The sequence below is a fragment of the Brienomyrus brachyistius genome, chromosome 5 (assembly GCF_023856365.1).
Source record: "Brienomyrus brachyistius isolate T26 chromosome 5, BBRACH_0.4, whole genome shotgun sequence".
Classification (NCBI taxonomy): Eukaryota; Metazoa; Chordata; class Actinopteri; order Osteoglossiformes; family Mormyridae; genus Brienomyrus; species Brienomyrus brachyistius.
The window spans coordinates 15,730,077-15,749,062 of record NC_064537.1 but is presented as its reverse complement, the minus strand read 5'-3'; the positions used below and the strand labels follow the sequence as shown (position 1 = coordinate 15,749,062).

Here is an 18,986-nt window from a genome sequence, read left to right as displayed (position 1 = left end):
GTAGCAGAGCCATAATGGGGTATTAAAATATGCAGTTTCCTGATTTACGCCTGTTACACATTGCAATGAAAGAGCCGTAATGGAGTACTGACTCACAGCAGCGGAATGCCTTACCAACGTTCTTCTCAGTGCAGTTAGGTGCTGTTTGGTGACTCTCCCACCTCTGTGTGTGTGTGTGTGTGTGTGTGTGTGTGTGTGTGTGTGTGTGTGTGTGCATGCCCTTCTCTTTATGGATGCGTATCCGTTTCCGCTTATGAAACCTGTTGCTTGTTTCCATGCTGTGGCCTGCAGTAATGTTAATTAGGCTCGAAAGCAGGCCCCACACTCCACACTCAGGTCTCAGCGGCCAGGGAACGTGTCCCGTTGGCCAGCTACGTCTGCACGCTCGCACCCTGAGCCCCTCGCTGCTTCTGGCTCCTTTGCAGATGCCTGAGGAGCATGATGTGGAGAGTCAGGTGAGGAAGGAGAGGGAGTGGAGATTCCTGAGGAATGCCCGGGTCCGGAGGCAAAGCCAGCGCATCATGCAGAGGGGTGAGGGAGACTGCAGCGCGGGGGGTGTGCAGGGGATGGGCTGTGCAGTCAGACTTGCGTTAATTGGGGGCCAAAGCAGCTCGGAGCGAGTCTCTGGCAGCCCTTTGGAGTTGAAGGACTCCGGGGGGGGGGGGGGGGGGCTCCCTTTCCGTCTGATGTCAGCATGGTAGTCAAAGAGAATGCCTGAGATGTCCACGTTAGCTGCCCCTCCCCTCCCTGCAATGGCGTCAGTGCTCCGGTCCCCCCCCATGCTTCCCCCTCAGACCCCCACCCCCGACTTCGTGCCGAGTCTGTAAGATACTCCGACGCTGCCCTACTTTCATTCTTCTTCAGCTCCTGCAGAGACTCATGACTAGAGATCAGAATATTCTGGAACATTAAAAATGGAGTGACTCCTTCTCCGTGCATCATCGCCTTTTTTTCCATTCACGAAATCCCAAGGTTGTAACATCTGCACATGAATTATTGAACTGGAGACACCTTAACGTTTTAATCTGATTTCTTCACTGCATTTAAAGCCGTCACATGTTGTCCTTATTAGTTGCAATTGTAGTTTGACTTAGAAATCTTTGACAAGATTGATAGGGAGGCGTGACATTTGAGTAGCTTTCAGCAGTAAGTGGAAGTTCTCAAGTTCTCAGTGGTGAATCCATACATAGTGCACATCACACGGGATCAGACTTACGGTCCCCTTACAAAGGTCAGTATCTACAACAGGATGTGCCTTTAACGTCCTGTATCTTTGCACGTGTGCATGCGTAGGCATCACTCGCCTGGATGACCAGATCTTCATCAACCGCAACCCTGGCGTGCCGTCAGTGGTCAAGTTCCACCCCTTCAACCCCTGCATCGCGGTCGCCGACAAAGACAGCATCTGGTGAGCAGTTTGCCAGGCTTGTAGCCCCCCCAGGCAACATGTGATGTCGTGGAGTAGTGGTGCTTTCACGTGCGAGCAGGCATCCGGTTTGCCGTTACTACTCTGTTCACTCACGGTAATCTCCTGGATTCTCTGCCCCCCCGCCCCCCCTCCCCCTCAAGCTTTTGGGATTGGGAGAAAGGCGAGCGGCTGGACTACTTCTACAACGGGAACCCCCGCTACACCCGCATCACGGCGATGGAGTACCTCAACGGGCACGACTGCTCTCTGCTCCTCACGGCCACAGGTGAGCGCTTCGAGCCTCTGTGGGATGGTGCCCCCTGCAGGCCATGTGGGTGTACGCATCCCGAAAGGACTGAATCGCTGTCTCCTTCACCGTCGGCTTAAGCAAAGCATGCAAGCGTCCCCAACAAACAAAACCACGGGCTGAGCGTCACGGGGACGCTGATACTGCATGTTCGCAGTCTTTTAACTCCTCTCTGTTTACCCAGAATCAGCTCGTTTTTCTCACCCTGCGAAGGGCACGCAGAGGAGCTGGGGGTCGATCCTCATTATGCAGTGAGCATCTCCCTCCCCCCACCCCATGGTGTTTTGTTGGTGGTCTCCTCCTCATTACTCAACTCATGTTTGATCCTTCGCGTGGCTCTCAGTGGTGGTGATTCCTCTTCGGAGCCCCCTCCTGAATCTGTGGCCGGACCTCGTCTATATTTTTTTTACCTTTGACCTCTGAGAAAGAGGGTTAAGATCTTCCATACGGTGCCCTCATTCACTCGCTCGCTGTTACCCATTTAGAAACACCCCTGTAGTTGGCTATATTGGGAATTATAGCCTTCGTTAAACAAGACGATGGTTTCCGACAGTACATTCCAGCACGCTCTGTGCTGCTATCCCTGCAGCCTTTGGCAGCCGATGTTTGCCATTAGAAAAACAAAGGGTTAATATATGTGTAATAACGGAAACGGTGAATATGGGTGTGTTAGCCTGTAATTTACTTAAAATCATTACGTAAAATTAGTATTCAAAATTGAAATGCCAGACATCTTTTTAATTTTCAAAAATGTTCATACATTTCGGTGTGAAGTTGCTCTCTAGCACTAGTTTTACCTTCTACGTCTCTTTTTTCCAGCAAAATTTTAGCAGAAGTGGTTTTTACGGGGCTGTAGGTTAAGGGGGCTGATCCTGTATCAGCAGGTGACATCGGGGAACGATGGCCATGTCCAACTGGACAATGGGCCAGGGGAAAGTGAGCTGTAGTAATAGGCTGCCTACCAGCAGGGGGTAGCGTTTTACACCGCTGGCAAGGCTGTTACAGCTGACTGATGGGTGTTGTCACATTACCATCAGTGTTATCAGAACAGTAGAAATCATTTCAATTCACATTTTGGCCAGTCCCTGGCAAAAACGGCCCATGACGTTTCAGGGAATCCTTTCAGCACTGTCTGTTTTGGTCTTCGTGCCAAAGCTCAGAATAAGAAAGCACCCCTGACCCGCCGTTTATCATGTCCAGGCCAGCACTGAGGCCTTGGGGAACACCAGCCAAGTCCTGGGCTTTTATTTGATACTTTTGTGTCAAATACCTAGATGGGTTATTCCATTTTGTTATCGAGGGGTGTTTACCCATTCTCCTAGTTCCCTGGAGTGGAATAGGCTGTGCTGATGGGGTTTCCACTTACAGGTGGCTGCGCCTCTTCCACGTGGGACTTGTTTCCCCGCTGGTTTGGTCGGTGTAGTTTTGACGGGAGAATCCAGAAGCCGTTCGGTGTCTCGCTTGTGGGAGGTGGTGAAGAGAGATCAGCTACGTTCAGCTCTGCCAGATAATTAATGTAAGAGAGGGAAACTTTTTCCCCATAGTTTGAGTTTTTGCAGCTTGATGAAGTACCAGTCTTGAGCAGAAAACAATCATGGTGACCTTCAGCCGGATGAGCATTAGCCTCGTTAAGCCAAGCTGCCAGTTGTTGCCGTTCCTGGGTTAAAAAGCCAAACAACCCTCACTTGGGCAAAGTGAGGCTGCGAGCTGAGCAAGCAGGTTAGGCAAGTGAGCATCACGGGTCCCTCTGCAGGCCGGCCGAGTTCGTTAAACCGGAGCTGGCCAGAAATGCAGGTGATTACATTTACTGCTGTGTTACTCTTCAGCGCAGAGGCATTTTCACGAAAGATGAAAGCATCACAGGCCCTTAACGTGCTTATAAATAAATAAGTAGCTCGCAAAAAATAATGCCGGGCCACATTTGTAAACAGTGTCTGTACTACTCTTAATCTTCACGTTTTGGACAACTGGATCCAGTAAATGTGGTTTATAGCTGCGAATGGGTGCAGAGATGTCAGCATTGAAGGAAACCTAGTGATTCATATTAAAATTTGTGTCCTGCCCCACCCTGGACTGAACCCGGTCACTTCAGTCTTCCAGTGCTCCAATTGTGCCACTTTTAGTGATGCAGAGAATATGCTGTGTGCCACAGATTTGTTCTAGAACCTTCCATCTCTGATTTCACTGCAGCACTTGGAGTCAATGCAATCTGTGCTTTGCTCTTAAATATATTAGCCTAAGGTTTTGAGCTCTCTAATGGATACAAATGGATACGTTTAAACTTATTTAATTATCATTTTAGTGGCACCAACCTTTTTAAAACCTGAACATTGCACTAGTTTTTGCCAAATTAATCATTTTAATTTGTTTTACTTTCTCTCATAATTTTGAATTTGAAACGTATTTAAGCCAATTTAATTTTTCTGATCAAAAGCTTCCATTGTCAGCTGTAAAGTATATAATGGCTAAAATATGAATTCATCTTTTTTAAACCATTTAGCTATTTATGTCAGAAGTGTTTTGAGCTTTAATTTTTTGTAATATTATGAAGGATTGTCAACCCCCTGGCAATATAAGAAAATGGGTAATTGTGTTTAAAACTGACGTGTAGTGGAATTTGGATGGAGGATTGAAATTTTAGATCCAGAATGTTGGACCGATGGGTAAAATCTCACAGGACCTGCTGGTGGGACTGAGTTAAGGGGCCGATGGGTGAAATCTCACAGGACCTGCTGGTGGGACTGGGTTAAGGGGCAGATGGGTAGAGTCTGTTAGGGGGAGATAGGACGGGTTGGGGGGGGACCTGTTATGGGGCCGTCCAGCTGACGTACCTCCCTTAACCCTCCCAGACGACGGTGCCTTGCGGATCTGGAAGAACTTCGCCGACCAGAAGAACCCTGAGATGGTGACGGCCTGGCAGGGCCTCTCAGACATGCTTCCCACCACCCGAGGTCAGAGTCCGCGCCCCCACTGCAATCCCCGGCCCACAGCCGATCCGGCAGTCCCAGCCCGTTTTCCAGGCGAAGGTCCGGTCAAACCACCTCTCCACAGACCCAGAATTCCAGACTCAGCCTCCAGGAATCATTTCTTCTCTCCCTACAAACATTCTTCCATTATCCTCTCACTCCCCCCCCCCCCCCCCCCGCCACCCCTTCCGTTCTGCATTCTCAACATCACATCCTTTGGAAATCCTCCTGTTTTGCCACTCCCAAGCCATCGGCGGGAAATCAGTGTGGCAGCAGAGGTGGATAAATGCTAATATAGCATTAGCAGCGGTGGTGGTGGGGGGTGTTGGGGGGGGGGACATGCCTTGGAATAATTCAAACTGCTGTTTGATACCTATTTAATCCTGTATAAATCCACGCTTTACCTGGAACCACATGACAATGTAACTGTGTTAACATGGACCGTTCTGCTGGTTTTGTATTTTGTTTGGGGGGGGGGGAGTAATAAAGCCGGAACATTAACCAGGTCCAGAATTAGAGCAAGAGGGTGGGGGCACTTTTTTTTTTTTCTCTTCCCTGTTTTATTGGTCTGCTTGTCCTTCGCAATCCTGCTGGAAACAGTCAGATGCCATTGCAGCCGAAAGCAGCCAGCGTCAGGCGGGGGGGGGGGGGGGGGGGGGGCTCGGGACACCCTGGGCTTTCCAAAGGGTGGGGGGCGGAAGTGGCTCAGTTGTGCTCCCCTGATTGTGAAAGGTCAGGCCTTCCTGAAAATTAGCAGAGACGGGGTTGGGGGATCTGTAGACTGGGAGCTCAGGAGTAACAAGATGTTATACAGACCTTGGGGTCTAGAAATGAGGCTCCCTGTCACACACACTCACACACACACTCACACACACACTCACATACACACACACGCTCACATACACACACACACTCACATACACTCACACACACACTCACATACACACACACGCTCACATACACACACACACTCACACACACGCTCACATACACACACACGCTCACATACACACACACGCTCACACACACCCGTAAAAGCTTCTCAAACCTGCCTTTTCTTCCTTGTGTTTATTCATACCTTTTGCGTCTTCATTTTGCCTGCCTTATATTTTTGTTCATTCCTCTTTGTGCTGATTTGTTTTATCCCTGTGTAAAAAAAAAAGCACAGGGCAAAATGCAGTTTCCCACGCCGCAGTCATTCCACCGGCAGTTACCCGGCATCGCTATTTATGCCCGGCTCCTCGCCATCATCAGCCGGAGCAGCCGAATCGTTAAGCGTTTCTCCACGTGAGATTGATGGCACCGGTGGCTGAGATTTATAGCCGCTCTCTCCACTCGCAGCCTTTCCAATTAGCTGTTGATTAGCTCAGGATGAGCTCTGCAGAAGTGCACGTTTGTGGCGGGACGCTCCGGCCCCAGCGGCATGCTGGGAGACTGCAGTCTTGTTCCTGCTTTTCCATGAGCGTGCGTTCTGTTGCTAACGGGGTGGTTTCCTCCGGCTGATTTACTGACCCGCTTGCCCCCTACCCACCCCCCCCCATCCCCCAACCCCTCTCTACCCTCCCTCTCATAGGTCTGGCCAGAAGGGTCTCAATCTATCTTGACAGGAGTAAGCAGGGAGGTGAGTGCTTCCATCTTTTCTCGCCCCCCCCACCCAACAGCCCTCTAATGTTTGTGTTTATGCTGCATTAAAGCGAAGGCGATCTGCTGGTTTTCCTCCACACTTTGCCCTCCTTCATTTTTTTCAGTACTGCACCCCCACCCCCCCCCTCCCTTGCACCCCCATGTTTGCTACACCTATTTCAGTCCATCGGGAAAGCAGGCCGGGATAGAGGACATGCCGCTGGACCGTCTCTCAGGAGGACCTCACAAACACCATTAGCCCCTCTTCTTAATATTTAGGTCTCTCTGCCTCAGCAGTATCGTTCCCCCCCCCCCCCCCCCCCCCATTCCTCCATTCCCTTGGACAGTCTTTTTCATAAATCCCACAGTGCCCTGCTCTCTTCAGAAGCTCGCACCCCTCGATGCCAGCAGTATGCGAGATGCTGAAGTGATGGCATGGATCTGTTGGGCACGTAGGAAGGGGGGGGGGGGGGGTGGCCTGTGCGTGTGTTTACTTTCTCCCCCCCCCCCGCCTTCCGTTTTGAGTGTGTTCTCTATTCTCTCCAGCTAATTACTTGTGGTGTTGGAGGCAGTCAGTCACGTGCCTGATGGTAGTGAATGGAGATGTACACCCCCCTCCCATCAGGGTGTGGATAGATGAAGCAGGCGGGATCCGGGGAGAGAAAGGTTTCTACATATTATTCGGGGGGGGGTCCTACAGTTACACAGCTGAAGCTGGCTGCACTAGCACCAGTGGCCCTCTAGGGGGCAGACTAGAGCGGATGGTCTCTGAAATGGAAGTTTGTCCCTAGGCTGAAGTGAGAAATGCTGTTGGCTCTGTGATGTGTTACCTTTTTAACATGTAAGCAGAGCTGCAGAACCAGCAAGTTTTCTACGGAGCCTGCGCGCCCTCTCTCTGCCTCCCTCTGATTTATGTATTTCCTTAGATGCCACAATGTCGCCATTGATTTTCAGCTCTGGTCAGCCTCAGCACAGGGGCTGCGTACAGGAATGCTGTTTGCGCCGCAACCTTAAGTTCATCTCGAGTGCGCAGGTCCCGGTCTGGAGTGGGCCAGGCACCCCCACCCCAGAATTTCATTTCTTCGCAGTGACCTCATGTTCAAAGCCAGTGTTTCGCCTTTCGGCCGCCAGACGGGACCTGGGTCTTCCTGGAGGCTAGAACCCGACAGTGGCCGAGAGTTAAACTGGCAGAAATTGATTCTGAATGATGGCTGACTCCGACTGTTTCAGACACACGTTTATGAGATCTAACAGCCTCTTTAGGGCTTCCTGCCTGTTTCGTGTCCTTAACCTGGGAGAGCTGTTTGTTCAGACCCAGTCCTGTACATGACAGTGATGGCAAGGCCAACTCTGCCGGGGGGCGGCGGCTAGTGTCCCCTGTGCTTCCTGGTGTGTAAATTGATTAAATAAAGGCGGTTGAATGAGAACCTACGTCTGAAACGAAGCGGATTGACTGATAAGAGAGCAGAGGCGATGGAGCTGTAATCCTGTCGATCTCACGGCAGAACTTGGATTGGGGGCTAGGGGGCGCTGTCAGGCCATGCTGTGCATTTCGAGAAACACCCCACGTTTGCTGGCTTGCCAGAAAGCCAGAGTTTGCCCCCCCCCCAGGCCTGTGTGATATTGCAGGGTCTGATGGGAATGCAAACCTAATTTAGATCCAGCATTATTTGCGGATGGAGTCCTTATCACTGCTCGATGTGGTTTACCCCTTTCGGGTTCCCACTTTGCCCGCTCGGTTAACACTGCAGTTAGGGGGTGCTGGTGCGCACGCTATCCGATGGGCACTGCGTGGCCTCGCCCCCGTCAAAAACTGTGTTGCAGTGAAACAGACACCACTGGGAGGTGCACTTGGGCCAGACGGCATTATATACATCACACACCACCACTGCTCTGCTGTCACCCCTCATATCTGCAGTTAACCCCCCCCCCCCATTCCCTAACAAAACAGACCAAAAGGGACCGAAGGTTCTGGAGACGGAGTTCCATTTAACGAAAAACTAGTCGTTCTCCACTGTTATTAAACTTTACGTCGGTTTCGTTTATAAAGTCACTCAGTACTTTGGTTTCTAATTGTCATGTAAATGCCATATTCAAATTTAGCTTGTATTGTGAAGAGTCTGAAGTGACTTACATTCTTCTACGCCGGTCTCGGTTTCGGTCTCGGTCTCGGTCTGCTGCGCACGCTGACGTCTGTGTTCTCCGGCTCCATTGTCTGACGCGACGTGTAATTTTCTTACTGAAATCAACTCGGGGCACTGAGGTTCCCCATCCAGCTTCCAGGCTGCAAATTGCCACAAAGGCTCTATTAAAATTGAATAGAAATTGGGACTGAATGATGAGAGAGAGAGAGAGAGCTGTAAACAAACACACTGCATAGTAATGTTGTCGCTTTCCTCAGTCGCCACAGTGCGGTGTGGGAGATGCAGGTCACTGTCTTGCTGGGTGACACCCCTTTAAAAATGACACTCGTTCAGGCGGAGCTGTGGTGTAAAAACAGATGGCGCTCCGTATAAGTGGCCTCAATAAAAACCAAAGGGGCGTGTGTGTGAATACAGCAGGATGCAGCAGTACAACTTCACTGGGTGGGAGGGGACGCAAACCTGTCACCCTTCCGGCTGGCCTCACAGGGGGGCATCAGCCCTCGGCTTGCCTGGGATTCCGGCTATGATCTGGTCAAACATCCCGTTGACAGTGGTTGAGCTACGGCGCCACCCACTGGCTGGGAGTCTCGGGTGCCTTCTCTTCCAGGTAGAATTTTTTTTCTTATTAATGAAAACCTTCATAATGCCTGCAAATTGAAATTTAGCCCCGCCCCCCCCCGACCCCCATCCACATTTTCTACTAACCAGGTCTCTGGTATTGATTCTAGAAGTTTCTTCTAGCTCGGCTGACGGCGTGGCATCTTTTGTGACATGTGGGATGGTGTAACAGTCTGTCACAAGGACTGCACCCCCCCCCCCCCTTTCATGCACAGGTGCCGGGATGGTGGTGGACTGGGAACAGGAGACGGGGCTTCTTATGACCTCTGGGGATGTGAGGGTCATCCGCATCTGGGACACAGAGCGAGAGATGAAGGTTCAGGTAGGTCCTCAGGGCGGGAGGCTGAGGACGGAAGCTGCCGGCTTATAGTGAAGATGGGACTGGGCCATTTTCACAAATGTGGTGGGGATGAGATGGTATTTCCCGGTGACAGGCGTTACAGGAAGGCTTTGACAATCATACATTTTATACTCTGTCTTGGGGGACAGTTATGCACATTATAGGAAGGATTTTTTGACCTAAATTTAGTTGCAGTGTTTATATAGTCACACTGGGATTTAAAGCCAGTAAAATCGCTTCAGGTTAAACATGAGGGCAAAACCGCAGTGCGTTTAGGAAAATTCACTGGGGTGCTGACCGCGCAGCGTTACATTGCCCCCTCTGCCCCACTAGGACTTCCCCACGGGGGCAGACAGCTGCGTGACCAGCCTGTCCTGTGACCCCCACCGCTCGCTAATCGTGGCCGGCCTTGGCGACGGCTCGGTGCGCGTCTACGACAGGAGGATGGGCCCTAACGAGTGGTAAGATGCAGTTCGTCTCTTCCCCACATGGGGGCGCCGTCTGGGCGAATAGGCTGCTGATCGGTGAGCGCACACACCTTAGAGCCTCCCCTAGTGTCCATCGTGGCACACTTATGTCCTCTCCATGTGCTTGCACGCCTACGCATGCAGGCAAACAATGTATTCAGGACTGTCCTCTATGCTGCTCACACACTTCTCTTAAACTTCCCCCTGATTAGATAGTAGCACAATTAAGCAATAACCCATCGCATGAATATTTAAGTGACGTTAATCTAACAGTTCCCAAAGGCAAACTGAAGTGGAGGTATCAGTTCTGCTCCCTCCTGTTTTTGGGGGTCTTTCACTGTCAGAAGGGAACCGCACTATGCATGCGCTGTCAGCGCCACCCGGTGGTTTCATTCGGGAATTGCAGCCACCTTCAGGAAGCCATTAGTAACAGACCCCCCCTCACTGCAGAACAGAAGACTGGGAATGACTGTGCCCAAGTGTGCTTCCCTCGTATGCATGTATATTTTATAAGGCCCAGTTCCCGCTTTTCTCCATTTGGCTCAGTGTTCTCTTCCTCTGTGCGTTCACAGCCGCATCATGACGTACCGCGAGCACGGTGCCTGGGTGGTGAAAGCCCACCTACAGAAGGAGACGGAGGGCCGCATCATCAGCGTCAGGTACACGCCCACCCACCCCCCGCACCCCTTCGACCCCGGCTCACGGGCTTCGCGGCGACAGCCGTCATTCGTCTGTAATCTGGAGGCGCTAAAGGCTGACGCAGCGTCGGATGGTTTAGGAAAGACTGCACTGGCAAGCCGCCATGCCATCAGAGGCCACAAGGAGGCGGTCACACACTGGGTGGCTGTGGGAGGCACTCGGTGGCTGGATCCCACTAATCCCCTTTCCTGGGATTACTCCAGAGGCATGCTGGGGGGTTGATGGCAGCCTAACTTGGTCAAGCAGCAGGGATCTCCTCATGCTTCATTGAACGCTCCTGTAGACCGCCTCCTGTAGACCGCCTCCTGTAGACTGCCTCCTGTAATGAGCAGGTGTACACCGGTCGCACGAGGACAGTCTGCCTTTCTCATGGCACCTCTGTTCCATTGTTGCCGAGTCACTGGTAGCAACTGCACAGTCATGCGCCCTCTGCTGTCTGCTTGTGGTTCCTTCCCCGTTTAAGGCTCCTAATCTCATGGTGCGGCTGCCGGTTCCCGGCACAAACGCACTCGTGGCAAACGATGAGGTCACAGTGGTATGAATGAATGTTAAGGGATGTTGAGAATTTTGTTTTTTTTTTTTTTTTGGCTTATGCGATTATTTCATCTGGTCGAAATTCTAGGAAGAAAGCAAATTTTCATCATTTTTATTTTCGGGGGAAGCTGTTCATCCAGTTGCAAACAAACTCGTTAAGAATCTGGCTTGTTTGTGTTTGTTTGTGTGCATCTGCCCGTCTTACCTTCCTGCTGTCCATCCCAGCGTAAACGGAGATGTCCGGTTCTTCGAGCCCAGGATGTTGGACTCGGTGAACGTGCTGCAGACAGTGAAGGGGTTGACTGCCTTGGACATCCATCCACAGGCCAACCTCTTTGCCTGGTGAGTCATCCGGGGGAGGACAGCATGCGCTGTCACATGTTGTTAGCATATTCTTGGGAACAGAGGTGTCCGATTGTTTCTCGGGCTCTGAGATCACTTTGTCCCTGAAGTGTTTTGGACAGAGTCCTGCCACCTGTGCTTTGGGATGGGATGAGAGGTGTCTTGCTGAGGGAACAAACTCGGCCCTGCGAAGGCCTGGGTGTCACTGGCCTTGACTGTCCCCTCCTGTCCCCAGCGGTTCCATGAACCAGTTCATCGCCGTCTACAGCTCCAATGGGGACGTCATCAGCAACATCAAGTACTACGATGGCTTCATGGGTCAGCGGATCGGTGCCATCAGCTGTCTAGCCTTCCATCCCTACTGGGTACCGAGTTTTTTGCATCAAACTGGTTTTTCTGGGTGCCCGTTGGTTTGTGTGCCTGTCGCTGGTTAGCTGGCCGGATGTTTGTTTCTCTGTCCGTCTGTGACTGATCCGCGGGTTCTGGTAGCACCACCGGAGCATGATTGGATGAAATCACAGGTAATGAGAGAGCCCTCAGCAGCCCACGTCTGACTACACCCGTGTCTGACTCTACCCCATTCCACCCCACCCGTGTCTGACTCTGCCCCATTCCTCCCCACCCGTGTCTGACTCTGCCCCATTCCTCCCCACCCGTGTCTGACTCTGCCCCATTCCTCCCCACCCGTGTCTGACTCTGCCCCATTCCTCCCCACCCGTGTCCGACTCTGCCCCATTCCTCCCCACCCGTGTCCGACTCTGCCCCATTCCTCCCCACCCGTGTCCGACTCTGCCCCATTCCTCCCCACCCGTGTCCGACTCTGCCCCATTCCTCCCCACCCGTGTCCGACTCTGCCCCATTCCTCCCCACCCGTGTCTGACTCTGCCCCATTCCTCCCCACCCGTGTCTGACTCTGCCCATGTCTCCCCTTGCAGCCTCACCTGGCCGTCGGCAGCAATGACTACTACATGTCCATCTACTCAGCTGAGAAGAGGCTGAGATAACGTCAAGCAGCCCCCCCGATCCACCGTGTAAATGACTTCTGATGTACATATGCAATTGTTACCTTGAATGTGTAGTGAAGGCTGCTGATGCTTATGTTATAATTATTATTATTATTATTGTTATTATTAATGTTATTATAATTATGGGCTATTTGATTGTAGACTTGGCTGTGCTGAGGAGTGTATATATTTAATTGCTTATATTGTTAATGGAGAGTTTAAGGTGGTGCCCGTTCGGCTGCGCCGGCCTGTGGCTGTCAGCGGGGGGGGGGGACTGAACAGCAGCCTCCATCGCTGCCCCTCCCCCAGGTCCTGCCCTGCTGTTTCCTTTCTCAGTGTTTGGGTTCCAAGCCATCGTTGGAAGTGGAGCCTGATAGGTTCTCTGGTGGACCCACTGGGGCCAGGATGGCACGGCTGGAGCCTGCCTTCTGCTATGCCTGCCCCCCCCCCAAACACATGCCCCGGCCCGCACCTGGCCATGCCCCGCCATCTGCTGTACCCCCTCACCCTAACCCTATACCCCCTCCCTCTGCTGTGCCAAATGTGCTAATCTAGCCAGTGCTCCTCTGACCCACCTCCTCTAGTCTGTCTGCAGTGCGCTGAATGTCTACCTTTCCGAGCCTTTATCCAGCCCTGTTTGCTCTGTAAAGCAATAAACAAGGTTTTGGTGTGTGGAGGGGCGGCGGGTCTGTCTGCCCGCCCTTACGGCTGTTAAAAAGACAGTTTTAAACTCAACAAGGATGACCTTCCTCCTCTGTCGCGATTCCGGAGTTAGCGTTGGTTCTGAGCCTCCTTCTGCTGCCCTGGGGGGTGTGCGGCGGGGGGACTGTCAACTTCTGGATAAGCAGCTGAGCTGCTTTTGGCGCCCTCTGTGGGTCTGGAGGTGTCCTGCACGCCTTGTGCACCACTGCCTGCTATCTTCTTGCTCCCGACACAGTGACACACCTTAAACCACGGATTCAAGACTGCAAATAACACCAAGATCTGAGCACTGAGGTGGCCACTGCACAGGCCTTCATAGCGCCAGCTGGACCTTACAGTGGGCATCTGCAGAACCCCACTACCCCCCCCCCCCCCCCCAGCCTCCTGCCATCTCCTACCAGGCCTTCTGCTACCTGGGAAAGTGATGTGCATCACAGTACTTGTAGCATCACATGGGTATTAATTTATTTCCATTACTTTTAAGCTAAAGTCTTGTTTTTAAGTGCAGGAATTGATTGCATATCAGAGCAGCGAGGTCGTGAAGTGTCTGGTTTGAGAGAGTGGCAGAGCGTAGACTGTCCAGCCTGGGCCCCCGGAAAGCGCTGGCTGCTGTCACCTTTCCTCTGCATCTCCACGAGTCCCCGATCTTTCTGCTATCCTTTCTGTGCATTACCTTGAAATTCATGAATTATAGTCTCCTCCGTTCAGTTTCTGCAACTGTAGACGCAAAACTGTTCAGCAAAAGGAGACTGTCCAAAGGGTTGGAGACAAAAGGGGCTTTTTAAATTCCTTATACGTGGATTAACCACGTTGATCCTTTCAGCCAGCTGAAGGTAAAATCCTTGCCTGGCTGTTAACGGTGTTCTAGACTTGCTTACTCCAAGTGACACAGTGTTCCTGATAAATGTGGGAACATCCTTTATTCGGCTTTTTTTTTTTATTGTTTTCATGATGTATGATTTCTGGTATGGCTTTCATTTTTAACCCTTTTCCAGCCTTTGTAATTTTACGTTTTTAATACATCTGTCGACGGCATCCTCGGTCCATGGGGGAAATGGGCTTTGAAACGACCGACGGGGTCCTTGTCTGTCCCACGGATGTGCTGCCTCCGGCCCGCTCTGCTCAGCTGTGCCCTTTGAGGAATTGGAGGGTAACGCTAACCACCCAAACGAACACTGAACATTAATGATAATGGACTGCAGTCTCAGTCTTGCCCACTTCTGCTCTCTGGTTCCTCCCCAAGGGAAGGAGGTGTTATTGCAGCCGCACCTCTTCGGCAAACTGGCAGCCTACCGTCACCCTACTCAGAAACGCATCTTTAACATCTCGCTCTGAGTTTTAATATTTTAGACAAAGACTTTAAAATAATAGAATGAAACGAAAACAATCAGGTGTTATCTGTGACTGTAGATTGCTTTGCCAACCATGGTTTGTAAGACAGAATAAAGACATTGAAATAAACCAAATGCACAAAACCAAGTTTCCTCTTTTTTTATCCTCTTCTCTACCTTGACAGACTTTTCGAAGCAACCATGTATGTGCATTAGTATTCTGTCCATGTACTGTATATGACTAGTGGAATTGTACCAGGAGCCTGCCACAGGATGTCAATATGAGTATGGCCAGCAGGGGGCAGTGACACTCCTGTGGGAAGACTACAAAATATGTGGCAATGATCAACATACATCTCATCCCATTCTAAAGAAAGTAAAAATGTTTCGGTTATGTAAGTGTATAATAATAAATTACAGTCGGCAGGTTATAGTAACATACCACCTGTCACTTCCATATTAGGGGGTTTGAATTCCCTGCTCCGTGTGTGTGTGTGTGTGTGAAAGAAATCAGCATGTTCTCCCTGGGTCATGCATGTTTTCTTCAGGTACTGCGGTTTCCTCCCACAGTCCAAAAAGTATGTTGTTAACCTATTTGGCACCTCTAAATATCCTGTGGTGTTTGTGTGTGTTGTGGGAGTAGAACCTGTGATGTTGCAGGGCATGCTGGGAATTGAAGTCAAGTTGGAGGTAGCTGACTTGTTTGTAAGACAAAGTTGAGGTGTGTGTGTGTGGCCTAAAGGTTAAGACATGTAACAAGCAAATGTTACAGGACGTGATGTTATTTATAAAAAAAAAAAAAAAACAGGTTGACCAAAGCACTGTACAACAGGGTTTCCCAATCCGGTCCTCGGGGACCTACAGACAGTCCATGTTTTTGCTCCCTCCCCGCTCCCAATAGTGCACTACTTTACAGACCCCCTTAAGCCAAATATTTTTATTCATCAATTTTTTTTTATCACTTTGTCCCCCATCATACCAAAGACCAGTGATGGCCATTTCAGGTCCAGAGGCTACAGATCCAGACCAAGATTTTGTTTTTACCTACCAGTTGACCATAAAGAGTCTCAGCCACAGAGTACTCAACTGGTTGGTAAAAACAAAATCTTGGTCTGGATCTGTAGCCTCTGGACCTGAAATGGCCACCACTGCCAAGGATCCCGTTAGCAAATGATTTAAAATTATCCAGAAATGTTAGTTGATATTTCGTTATGAGTGATTTTACTGTATGCATTTTAATCATATTTCATCATATATTTCATCCAAATTAGAGAACGATTTGTTATACTTGACAGTTTTTGGACCTAATCTGAAATTTCTGGCAACCCAGTTCTGTTTGGCAACGTTGGCAGGCATTTTGCAAGATGGTGGACCTCTCCATGGTGACCAAAACCCTGTATCATCAGGCTGTTCAGATGAAGGCCGATGGGATGATTCTCTCAGCTACTGGATGGAACGTTAGTTGTTCAAATATTTAAGCTTTATAATAAAGGTAAGTCATTCAAGTCCAGAAAATGATGGCAAACAAACCCACCACAGTTACCAAAATGTGGAAGAAACTCGTCAAAACCGTGTGAGAAATTGGTCAATGTCCTGTGGGCGCTGATGTGCCAGTCATTGAAAGCATGGGCCTCTATGCTTCCTCTTAATTTCTGAAAGTTATCATTTAAAAAGGTTCACATAATTCATTTGTAAGTTTCTTGTAGAAAAAAAAAAAACCGTTCTGTAATTTTGATTGCATGCTTTTAAATTTCTTGCCTAAAGCATTTATTTTGTGGCCTAGCATTCACTGATGAAACAGGATTAAAATGCATCTTTTCTATCCAGCTTAGAATATCTTTGAATTCAGATAACTGTGACTTTGTGTACCAGAAAAACATCCCGTTCTCTAATTTTGATCGCCACAGTATACGGCTAGAAAAGTTGCATGGAAGTTTTGTAAATGTAGAAGAAGACATAGAAGCTAAAGGCATGTCAAAGTCAATGAGCTTGTGATCTGAAAAATCAAACATACATCTTCAATATTAATGTCACCAGTTATCTGAGAGGATAAGGGAATATCCAGTATATGACCACAGATTTGGTGCCTTGACCGACGGGGTTAAATTGAACGTTTCAATGATGTGAAATGATTCCTGAACCTTAGGTTTTGAAGGGCAGCATACATAAATGTTGAAATCACCCAGGATCCACAGATTGTCAGCCGTAAGAGAAAGTGATGAAAAAATTCATGAATAAAAACATCATTTGCCTTAGGAGGTCAGCATACTGGCACACAGAGCAATGAACAATGGCCCATAACCTTCAATCACTGTATTTCAAATGATTTAAACATATCAGCTTCTAATTTAAAACATTTAAAAATACCTTAGAAAAGTGTTTTTTTTTTTTTTCAAAAATACTGCAACTTGCCTACCTTGGCCAGACAGTGCTTAAGAAGTTATAAGCTGGTGGTGAAGTTTCCAGGAGAGCAGAAAAATCACCAGGATACAACCATGTCCCAATAACGAGCAGAAAGTTTTTTGTGCCGAGATATCATTTAATACAAAAGCCTTACTTGCAAGAGACCTTATGTTCAATAATGCTATCTGTGCCAGTTGTACCGCAGGCTGGCAATATCAATGCCCAGAAGACAGAATAGCAGTTCGATATATGCAGCTGAGTTCTGTTGGAATCTGAAAATAGTCTAAGGCAGTGTTTCCCAACCTTTTTCATTTGACAGTCCCCTTTCATAATTCAAAAAGCATTTTTAGTCCACAAAAAAATTTAACCACACAACCACGTACACAGGCTCATTACGTACGTGTTATTAGCAAGATGTACACGAATGCCAGTGAGCAAACATATCAAATCTGACTACAAATATCAGCTTTCTTTACATATTTGCAATGCCGTGGTGAAAGTTTTGTGTTTTTCATAAACTTGCTCACTCACCTAATGAGAGGGCTGGCGCTGAAATCCAAACGCCAAATACTCACTGGTGAACAGTGACAGTTTTCGTTATTCGCAAATTGGCGAAAATAATTTGGAGCTTGCTGAAAGGAACTTGCAGACGATGCTATAGGTAAAAACAATAATGGGAATGATCTGGACCGCATAAATTTACGTAATATATAAATATTAGTGATGCATAGCATTTCTTAGTGTAAGTGCATAATATATCATTAATATTAAAACACTTGGCTTACGTACACCCCGCATCTTTGTCTCGGCAACCTGCCTCACTCACGTGATCGTGGAATCTCGCAGTAATTTAAAAAAATTTAATGCCATTAATTTTTAATAATGGGTCCAAAATGTAGTACTTCAAGTGCATACAATAGTAACTTACAGGATAATTTAGATGGTTTGTATATTATATGAAAAGGTCTTGATAGAAAATGACAAAGCAATTTGCCATTTAAATTTTGCAGTACAGTACTGTTTGTTGAGAAATTCGTAATCGGTAAGACTTTTTACATTGTCGTTCAGGCTAGCAGACTGTTATGGATTAAGGTTAATGGGCCCCAAGTATTAATTAGATTTTAATGTTCACGTTAGATCTTCCGTCTCTAACCCTCGCAAATGTGGAGTGACTGTTGTCTCATAACATTTCATTTTCGTTTTAACGTTTGTTTGTTCTTCATTGGTTTCAACTGTTTTTTTCTATTTAACTGATCCCATTGAAAGCCATCAATCTTCGTTCTGGTTATTTTAGCTTGCTATCAAGCCTCTCATTAATTAACCTACAAAAAATACACATCAGCACGTGGAGGCCCACATTCAATACCGTAATGGCCCACTAGGGGGGCACGGTTTCCAGGTTGGGAAACCCTGGTCTAGAGAGGCGTGCGTACAAAAGTCAGCTCTGTGGTTATCTTGAAAAGTGCTACATAAATGCAATATTCATTCATTCAGTCATTCATTCAAGCAAAGAAACTTTTACATATATGCAACGGATGTTAACGAAAAGCTGTGTGCATGATTATTATACACATTTAGTACAAGATTATTAGACGTAATTAGGGCATTTATGAATATTAGATTAGTTGTTTAGAAGTGTTTAGAAATGCAAAAGGTTTGAAAAACTTGGGGTGGGGGTGTATCGGAGGGTGGAGCCTGTTCAAAGAATTGGTATTGTAAAGGTGTGAAGGCCCCGCCCCCGAGCTCTCTGTCTATTTATTGTTGTATTGTATGTATGGGTGGGGGTCTTCCCTCATGCTGCAGAAGGAAAATCACGCTTGCTTATTCATAAAGAAGAAATTCTTGAGTGTAAAGGTCTCTGATTAATTTAGTTAAAGTGGTTGAGAGACAAAAGTTTTCTTCCAGTTTTCCCATCTCCTGCTCTGTACAGCCAGAGATCGGCTATAGTCTCCCCCCCCCCCCCCCCCCCCAAATTATTCAGGTAGACAGTGTCGCACTTTTGGATGCCTTGGTACCACGCTGGCAGCTGGTTCCCTTGGGGGTCTATTATCAATGCAGTGGGTTGGTCGGGCTCCCGGGTCTCGCGTGTGTGTGGCCC

The 18,986-nt window shown here is 48.7% G+C and overlaps 1 protein-coding gene across 5 annotated transcripts in view; it reads left to right on the top strand.

The window, feature by feature from the left end:
* rptor (regulatory associated protein of MTOR, complex 1) overlaps window positions 1-14,629 on the top strand; it is a 106,199-nt gene extending 91,570 nt beyond the window's left edge. For 3 of the 5 annotated variants that reach the window (XM_049015388.1, XM_049015390.1, XM_049015391.1), the window contains exons 26-36: window positions 426-531; window positions 1,294-1,408; window positions 1,570-1,694; window positions 4,565-4,666; window positions 6,255-6,302; window positions 9,282-9,388; window positions 9,740-9,867; window positions 10,446-10,532; window positions 11,332-11,448; window positions 11,684-11,813; window positions 12,384-14,629. In XM_049015388.1, coding sequence (XP_048871345.1) covers window positions 426-531; window positions 1,294-1,408; window positions 1,570-1,694; window positions 4,565-4,666; window positions 6,255-6,302; window positions 9,282-9,388; window positions 9,740-9,867; window positions 10,446-10,532; window positions 11,332-11,448; window positions 11,684-11,813; window positions 12,384-12,452 — 1,134 coding nt within the window. In that variant the 3' untranslated portion in view covers window positions 12,453-14,629. The remainder of the gene's footprint in view (window positions 1-425; window positions 532-1,293; window positions 1,409-1,569; window positions 1,695-4,564; window positions 4,667-6,254; window positions 6,303-9,281; window positions 9,389-9,739; window positions 9,868-10,445; window positions 10,533-11,331; window positions 11,449-11,683; window positions 11,814-12,383) is intronic. The other 2 variants (XM_049015392.1, XM_049015393.1) reach the window with 1 other exon arrangement.
* Window positions 14,630-18,986: the final 4,357 nt, after the last annotated feature.